This window comes from Oryzias latipes, chromosome 6 (assembly GCF_002234675.1).
Source record: "Oryzias latipes chromosome 6, ASM223467v1".
Taxonomy (NCBI): Eukaryota; Metazoa; Chordata; class Actinopteri; order Beloniformes; family Adrianichthyidae; genus Oryzias; species Oryzias latipes.
This window is the reverse complement of record NC_019864.2, coordinates 8,343,344-8,352,689: the sequence shown is the minus strand read 5'-3', so window position 1 is coordinate 8,352,689 and position 9,346 is coordinate 8,343,344. Positions and strand designations below refer to the sequence as shown.

The following is a 9,346-nucleotide window of genomic DNA, read 5'->3' as shown; positions in this document are numbered from 1 at the left end:
AAGGGATTCAAATGAATGTTTGGTGTTTGGTTGTGGACTACATTAAATATGAGTAGTTAGGTTTTTTTTTCACACAACAGAATCCTTTGAAATATAAGAACCCTCCAGACTGGATCCAGTTTCTTCGTATGTTTCTTTCCTCTGCAGCTTTTTTGAAGATTTCTGCTCCACATATGAAGATATCCTGATTTTTGACAGAAGCTTTGACTCTTTAGATATAAACTTTGACCTTTCTTATCAGAACTTTGAATAAAATGTTCTACATTACTTACAAACTGATTAGTTCCTCTAAAACATTTGCATTATAATAAAAATAAACTGCGAGGCACCTCGGGGGGAGAACTACTTGGCAGTGTTCCCCCCTCCCATGCTTGCCGCATGGTTTTAACTGCGCTTTAGACAGAAAACATCCTCCTCTCCTTTAGTAGACACACCCTTTACTCCACAACAATATACACTCCAACACACACACACACACACACACAAACAAACAAACACAAACAAACACACCACACAAGAAAGGAGGGACCTCTGACCTTCTGTCCTCTACCCCATCCCTGGCAGAGAGAACCAGGCCCCTTGGCAATGACGGCCATGTCCTTTGGGTGCTCGCTTCTTGGGCCTAGTGGCCCTCCCTCCATGCAGGGAGAGGGACCCCTGAGTTCTTTGGTGAGACCATGAGCCGGGGATCACATCACATCTGAGCCTGGGGGTGTCTGTGTCTCTATGGTGTGGGTTCTGGTCCTTGCCCTCGAGCGGCGGGCCGCTCTTAAATTCCAACAGTGGGTGAGCCAGGTTGGGCCATGCTCTTCGGGGACCCTCACTTCTCTTGGGTGCCCTTGCGCTCTCCTGGACCTCCCGCGGAGTGGGTGGCTGCCTACAGCCCTTGTGGGGCCCTGGCTTGTGCCTGGGGTGGCGGGATACTCAGAACTCCTGGGTGGTGGTGGGCTGCTTGTCTGAGGCTAGGGGTGCTTTCCCTCCGGGTTGGGGCCCCGTTCTGGAGCCCTGGCCACTGGCAGATGCATAGATGCGTGACTGAGTGAAATACTTTCCATGTGATGGTTTGTATGCATAAGTATATGTGTGTGAGCTGTTGTTGTGTTGTATGGGTGTTGACATGTTTCTATGTGAACATATTTGGAGCCAACTTGCTGCTTTATGATTCCCCCCCCCCCCCCCCCGCCCCCCTTCTATAATCCTCCTCCTATTTCCTTACCCCCCCCTATTTTATCTCCCTCTCTTTTGCCTTTCCCTAATATAACAGTTCTGGACAAAACTTGTTAAAATTGTTTTTTTTTTCTTTTTTGCTCTATGAATAAATCACCAGATTTTTATTTTTGTTTTATTTTAATGTTTTGATTTGCAGCATATAACATTTTTTAAATCAATCAAATTAATTGAATCAGTTTGCTGAATTTCTACTGTTTTCTGCTTTGTGATCTTTTATTGTGTGTCTTAATTTTACATTGTGTAGATTGTTTGCATTTACTATAAGATTTATTAACTTTCTTTAAGTTTTTCTCCTTCTAACCTCATGGACCGAAGTTCTAACTGAGGCTCTTTTTTTTCCCCTGATGCCATGTAAAAAAAAACAGGCCATCAGCCAGTAATCTGCTAATCTGCGCAATAAAGCGCTTTGGGGAACAAATTTAGATGGATTGAGTAAACAATGCCTCATCTGTTCTTCCACTGAGGCTTGAGGAGCAATATTTACATGTGAAGGTTGGAACACAGATGCAGGGAAACCAACACAGCTGCAGGTTCGGAATTCACCTTTGACCTTCATAAGACTCAACATCAGCTGATCTGCTGCTCTAACACACAGGTTTGCTGTTGATCAGGTAAACTTTGGTCATCTGAGGACTGTCAAAGCTCCTGCTGTATGTCAGTATGACAGTTACAGTTTTTCTCAAATGCTAAAACACAAAAGCCAATCACCTAAACCAAAAGACCAGTTGTCTAAACACATTTACTAAATCTAGCCACCTTTTCCAATATCATAAACACATTTCACACGAAGACACAATTCACAAAACACAATCCTCCGTTCTCATAAATCTGAACATGTAAAAGAACTCTGCTCATATACTCAAATGAAAGCTCATGTGATGCAAAATGCTTGCAACAGTCAGCAATATTTGAACACAATGAACACACCTAGTGTCATTGATTACACACAATGACTCAAAATTGAAGACACTTGTTGCTAATGCTGTGAGCACATGGATAAAAGCAAGTTCAGAGTGAACGGTTTGATGAAGATTCCAAACACAATGGATGAAGACAGAGTCAGGGGAAGAGGAATTCAAGTCAGAGGAGGAAGAAGAGCTGGCCATGGAAGAAGAGGAGAAGCCCAACAAGGAAGAGGAATTCAAATCAGAGGAGGAAGAGGAGCCCAACAAGGGAGAGGAGGAGGTCAAGGAGGGTGAGCAAGACAACCTTGTACTATAATTATGGATGAGATGCCATTGACATTGTCATTGACCATGTCATGACAATGGCTGAAGGAGGACAAAGAGTCTGTCCAAACATGAGTAGGTTCACTGTGGCCACCATCATCAGGGCTTTTACACAACACAACAGGTATTGTACTCTATTGCTTTCTTTGTCACAATAAAATATTACAAGCCAGTGAAAGTTGCCTATTGGTTTCAAATCAGCTGTTACTGTATTGTAAAACGTGTCAATTGACAACACGTTTCTTTCTTTATGGCTGAAAGAATGCCACATAGAGGTGGAAGGGTTGCCATGGTTACAGCGGCACAAGAAACCTGCATTGCGGATATGGATCGTGAGAACAACCTCATCAGATACCAGGAGATCAGACACAAAGTCATTGCCGATAATGTCAACTTTTAGAACATTGATGATGTCAGCTCGGCCATCATATACAGAGTTCTCCGGCGCCAAAAGATGCAGATGAAACAAGTCTATGGGGTTCCTTTTGAGCCCAACTCTGCGCGACACAAAGACCTATGTTATGAGCATGTGCAAGTAAGTATCCATCCATGTTCACAGTACAGTTAGTGGAGATACTGTGTTGCTCAGTGGCCTACGTTACTTCTGGATAATACTGTGCTGTCTGATTGGCTGTTGTTGTAAACACCTGTGCACGTTCACATTTTCACAGAGGATATTATAGTTGGGCGCGATGGCCAGTGGCCTGTGCTGACATCCCAATGGAGAAATTCCAAGGATGGATTCGCCATTTCAGGCGTTTTTCCCGCGGTGCCTGGCAAGAGACAATATAGCCTGCGATGTGGATGATGTGATCTATTGCACTGTAGTGTGCAATAGATTCTGGTTTTCCATTGAGTTGTGTTACAGCAGTTTACATGCAGACTTTAGATTTATACTCTTCATAGGAAACTCACAAATCTAAATGCCTAATCCTCTGCAGAGATCTAAGAACATCCATTACTGTAAAGTTTCTAAAAATGTGCATTGGCAGTTGTGGAAAAAAAAAAACTCACAAATTGAGAATTGTGTTTTCCGTTGTTTTGCTGTAGTGTGTAATGATGTGTATAGTGTTTACAGTTTTGAAAGCTTCGAGCTGCTCTTTTGCTGTTAAAGTTTGAGTTTGGAAGTGAGAAGGTGTGGTTGTGTTTACGTAGTTTTAGAAAAGGGTGTCATGTTTAGACATTGGAGAACATGGAGGACACGTTTGTGAAATGTTTTAGCATTTGAGAAAAACTGTAATAATGCTGCTCTCAAAGCTGATCCACACTTTTTCTCTAATGCAGCCAAAGAAGAGCAGGAACACCTCATAATTACAGATTAGTTTACCGTAATCTGGAGAAAAAGATATGGAGATAAATGGAAACAAACTGTTGTTGCTTCCTGAGGTCACACACTTTATTTCTGTCTACATAAATAAAAACACATTGATCCTCAGTAAGTGTAATAAAACTTCTAATTGAACCTTTGGGATTAAAGTATTTTTGAATGCATTCATGCTAAAGGAGGCTATAAAGGAATATATATGGGTGTAATTTGGATATAAACGAATGCACCGCTATGAAATAACTCCACAATTACTACACTGATTTATGGACGAATGGATATTAACGTGTCATGTCTCCTCATGGAAACGTTCATCAAAAACTATCAAATGAACAGTAAAACTTATCAGACTGGTGTAATTTATTTTATTTCTTACAAAATGAAACTACAAAGGTAAAACCTGATATTGTTTCCCAAGACAACTAAAAGACATCTGGAATTCTACATACCATGTTTAAAATGGGGAATTCTTTCAATGATTTCAAATGCATTTTTCACAACATGGAGGTCAGATAAAACAATAGAAGCCTTTAAACGTCTCTACCTCACCAGCCTGAGGTCAGGTACTGTTGTTGACTGAGTGCAGAGACACAAACTTCCTAAAGTGGTTGAAAAGCTATCAGATGAATGTCAGACTGAAACTGTTTGCATGAAATTGGTTTACTGAGCATTTATACAAGTGGCCATTATGCTCAGGGGGAATGATTAGAAAAGTCTCAGTTGAACCTTGAAGTTTGTTTTCTTTTGCTTGACTTGAGGCATTTTTATATTTTCATTTCTCTTTCAGGGTCACGAGGTTGACAGCCTTACCTGGTAACCTTTAGGTAAAGGTGAGGTACAGCTTAGACAGAGCACCCACTCACACATCCATACAGACGGTCACAACCAGGGGGCAAATTTAGTGGCACCAGTTAAGCTTGAAGCATGTTTTTGGACTGTGGAAGGAAGCCGGAGTGCCCTGATAAAACCCACACATGCAACACACAGCTCCCAACCCCGATCTGAACTGGGGCCTTATTGCTAAAATGAAAGACAAAGCTAGAATCTATTGACACCAAGGAAAATCTTTTTCTGACTCTATTGATGTTTTTAAAGCCCCTCAGAGTAGCAGAATCACACCATTTGTAATCAACAGCAGAGACCGAATATAAATCCCAGAGCTCTTCCAGCTGGTTGTGATGAACAGTTATTCTCTTTTTAAAAATCAGAGGGATCCCTCAAAAACTTTAATTAAAAACTCTTTGGACCAAATGTAAATTTATATTTACTTTTCTGTTCTTGTTTAAAATAATGGAGAATGTTTTTGTGTCTTTGATGAGGATCATATATAAATACTTCCATTTATTTTTATTGCTGTTAGTCAGTATACCGTTTTAATAAAGCTAAACACTACTGACAAAATACTGAATCAATTGGATTTTGATTATTAACAACTCCTTTTCCAGGTTTATGTTCAAAACGCTTTTTTTGGTTATGGAAAAAAGAATTAAAGGAACAAAGGAGGAACTTTCATTCATAAAATTATAAACCGTCTACATGAAGAACTGTCTCAAAGCTTTGGTTATCTGGAGCGACCACCAGTGTGTGACTGTGTGTGTGACTGGGTGAATGGGTCTGTGACTGTAAAGCGCTTTGTCCTTGTAAGAAGAAAGGCGCTATATAAGTATACGCCATACGCCATCTAAAACTGGCGGCTGTGGATGAAAGTTAGAGCAGTGAAGCTCTGATTGGAAGGTCACAGGGTTGATTCCCGCCTCGGTGTGTGTCGAAGAGTCCTTCAGCAAGACACTGAACCCCACATCCTCCTGGTGGTTATCGGTTGGCGCAAGTGTGGAGCAGCTGATCTGCCATCCGTGTGTGAATCTGTGTGTGTAGGAGTGTGACTGCAAAGCGCTTTAAGTGTTCTACAAAGGTAGACAAGTGCTATACAAGTATACAGAATTTACCTAAATGACTTTATGGAACCTTTTTACTGTCATTTACAATTAGAACAATTTAAGCCCCATGCATTAGCACAAATGGAGAAAATTATCTGCAGGCTGTTCAAATTTCATCCACTGCCAGAGTTGAACATTTCTAATGGCCTGTCGACATATTCACAAAAGAACCTCAACTGTGATTTAAAGCAACTGGTCAAACTTAAAACAAGCTTTTGTCTCCCTCTGCTGGCAGGAAAGAACCTAAATCTACAGGTCTGACCATCTCCCTCATTGAAACTGGATTAACAAAACACACAATCTTATGAACTTCAAAGTCAAATCTCAATTATGCAACACATTTCCTAACAGGATTCACTGGAGTGAATACTCAAAACTACACCCACCATGCTGAATAAAGTTCTGTTCCTAGCAGCTGAAATGTTTGAATGTGCATTTAATTTATTAAAAAAAAAAACAGACTGCTTTTTTTAAGGTTCTATTTGTTTTATTTGACATCCTTTTTCAGCAGTAGTAGTGTGGAAAATGAGAAATGCTGCATATATATGACTTTAGTATAAACACTGACCACGTCTTACAAGTTTTATCTGAGCAAGTTTACTTCCTTTAAAAGGTAATAATTTAAACCTAAATAACATTATACTTCTTTAAAGACACTGCAACTTCTGAACAATTTTTTGAATATCTTTTCTTTTTTTTAATCACTTTACATTTCTTTACAAAATCTGAAGCTTTTCTTGAAAACTGTGCAAAGACAAGCTGAGGTATTTCCCACTGAAAGTGTCGCGAACACTAAAAAGCTCAGTGACGGTGTGCAGTCACGCCTTCAGGCCAGTACTCGTCTTTCATGTAGTGGTTTGACGAGGCGAAGCTCGGCTCGTGCGGAACACCTTCATCTCTTAGCTGCCTCTCCAGCTCCTGCTCCCATTCTCCTTCCACCAGCTTGTAGAGATCAAGAGCTGCCGTGGCGTCCTCCACTGAACAGTGACCTTTCTTCCCAACCTGGCAAGACGAAGAAGAATTTACACACCTGACAACAATTTAGGCTACACTCGCTGTTTTTATCTTAAACGTGTTTTACCTGGATATTCCTCTTTAAGAGTTTCCTGGACAAAATTCGGAGGGAAGAACAACGGCCACGAGGGAAACCAGCCAAGCGGCTGAGGTGGCGTGTCATGCTCGTGTCTCTGACCATGTGAGCTGGATGGAAAATGTCCAGTACCTTGAAATCATTGTAAATGGAGTGACCTACAATCACTTTGTCTTCGAGTATTTTGAGGATCTGCAAGAGAGACGTGAAGTGAGAACAATCGCTGGCATCACAGCTCTTGATTTCAATTTCAAACTGTGAAGAAATATCTCAGCAAAATCTACATTTCTGTTTAATCTCACCTCTACTCCTGATGCTGCTGTAGTTCATTAGTGTATTTACATCCACACTGACTGGTTTTGCAAAAGGAAATTATGGAGATTTGAACACAACATACCTCTTCTCTGGCCTCAGAGAAAGGTGTGGCGTTGCGCATGTGATGCCGGCGGATCCCACTCCAGCGCGTTCTAAAGTTGGTCACGGGCTGACAGGGTCTGACATATTTATCATACAGAACGTTGCCATGGTAATCCAGGATGCTGCAGCGGCCCAGCTCACTGACTCTTCCGCCCGTCCCCGTCCCCACCATTTCACAGTCCAAAGCCACCACGGAAGTACGGCATACGCTGGGGCACGGCGAGCTGCGACCGCTGGTTGGAGGACTGGCTTCAGAGAACCCACTGTCCACCTCCCATCGGTCTCTAGGAGCTGTCATGTTGTGGTCTTTGGCCCCAGGGTTTCCATTTTTCATCACAAGAGTTTTGCTACTTGAAGATAAAGTTTGTCCTTTCTGGTCTGAGTCAGCTCCATCATTTCCTTTGGGTGGTTTACCTGAATATTCAGGTGATCCATCTGCAGTTCCTTCTTTTATTGTTTTCCCGTGGAGTCTCACTTGAAGCCGTTTTTTCCTGGCCATGCCGTTCTCTCTCGCACGTATCAGCATGGCTTTCTTAAACAGATATCTGTAATTCCCAAGAAGGCCCGAGGAGCGCCTGATGGTCCTCTTCGGTGGTTCAGCCATCTTTAATGGCTGTGTTCACATCTAAGAAGAAAAACTAAATTCATTTACATGTTTAGGAGTCAGATTGATCTTAAAATAAGAGACAATGGACTCTAATGTGTGTTGAAGTTACAGCCACATCTAGTCCTGCAGAAAAGCCTGACTTGACAACAAGCTGTTATGGCAGCGCCGGTCTTTCTTTAGTTTACGTAGCTTAAACAGCGCCACGAAAATAGCATTTATATTTACCAGACACAAACTGTACAAATAACAGCTTTCACGTACAAAGACACAACACTGTTTTAACGCAAATAATGACCATCTAGGGATATTTTAAACGGAGGATATTGAGGCAGCCTCGCAGCGTGCGTCAGATCAGGCAAGCGAGTTTGAACTGAAGAGAAACAAGCGATCATATAAAAGCATTGGTCACACTAATAATTCACTGAGAACGTCACAACCGTGATATAAATATACTGTATCTAAAAAGAGATCAAATACTATTTAATGATTTACTTACAGTACATACAGTCGGCTGTCCTCTTCTTCAACACGTGTTAAGAACATGTCTGGACGAACTACATGAGGGTTGCTCCTGATTGGCCCGCTTCTCTTCTTCGAGGTTACAGTTTAGACTGAAGATCTCAGTATCGCCTCCTAGTGGCAGATCAGGATCAGCGCATCATTGCTATGCCATTAATGTTAACGAGCATAAGGAGTTTAATTGAAGGAATACATTCATTCATTCATCTTCTGCCGTTTTATGCCTTTCGGGGTCACGGGGCTGCCGGGGCCACCCGTGGACTGTCCGCCAGTCTGTCACAGGGCCGCAATCACACAACCATTCACACTTAGGGACCATTTAGAGTTGCCAATTGACCTATGAAGCATGTTTTTGGGGCAGTGGGAGGAAGCCGAAGACCCCGGAGAGAACCCACACATGCACGGAGAGAACATGCAAACTCCACACAGAAAGGTCCCCCATTGATGTTCTGTTTCAGGGACTGGGGGGGCTTCTCTTGCTGTGAGGCAAGAGAGCTAACCACTGCACCACCGTGCAGCTCATTGAAGGAATACGGAAAACAAAATCTAAAATGAAAAACTAGTTTCACCAAGTTATTTATCTGAACCAAATGTACTAAAATTTCAAATATACTTTTAACTTTTACACCAATAGTTCCCCAAACAAATGTCAGCCGTTTTAATTGATCCAAATCACTTTTAGCAATGAAAAATAAAACCGGTTCACCAAAACAAACTTGCATTTTTCTTTTTACTTTACTGGAGCTGAATCCAGTGGGTTTGAGCATTATTGCAGAAAACTCTGAACTAAAACCCAGCATCAAATTCTCTTCATTTAAAAAAATAAAAATACTAGTTTTAAAATATTTTTTTAAGTGTTTAAAAAAGTGTTACAAACTGTTGCATCCTTAATCTGAAGAGGCAGAATAAACTAGTCATAAGAAAACTTCATACACTTTGGTTTTGTGGGCCTTTTTATTTCACAATCCTTCCGTGTAAAAAAAAAAAAAAAAA

The 9,346-nt window shown here is 41.3% G+C and overlaps 1 protein-coding gene across 1 annotated transcript; it reads right to left on the bottom strand.

Annotated features, from left to right (window-relative positions):
* Positions 1 to 6,185: 6,185 nt before the first annotated feature.
* Positions 6,186 to 8,455, bottom strand: LOC101165230 (apoptosis-enhancing nuclease). Its single transcript, XM_004069408.4, has 4 exons — positions 8,331 to 8,455; positions 7,208 to 7,852; positions 6,802 to 7,002; positions 6,186 to 6,722 (listed from the first exon to the last, which is right to left on the bottom strand). The coding sequence occupies exons 2-4, from the start codon at positions 7,829 to 7,831 to the stop codon at positions 6,522 to 6,524; spliced, it is 1,026 nt and encodes a 341-aa protein (XP_004069456.1). The 5' UTR covers positions 7,832 to 7,852; positions 8,331 to 8,455; the 3' UTR covers positions 6,186 to 6,521.
* Between the last annotated feature and the right edge of the window lie 891 nt (positions 8,456 to 9,346).

Bases quoted from the DNA above. Each gene is read 5' to 3' on its own strand.
- LOC101165230 (XM_004069408.4), bottom strand. From the start codon at position 7,831: ATGGCTGAACCACCGAAGAGGACCATCAGGCGCTCCTCGGGCCTTCTT. The intron at 7,003-7,207 runs GTATGTTGTGTT...TCTCTCTTGCAG, and splicing joins TCTCTGAGGCCAGAGAAGAG to ATCCTCAAAATACTCGAAGA. The intron at 6,723-6,801 runs GTAAAACACGTT...TCGTCTTGCCAG, and splicing joins TCTTAAAGAGGAATATCCAG to GTTGGGAAGAAAGGTCACTG.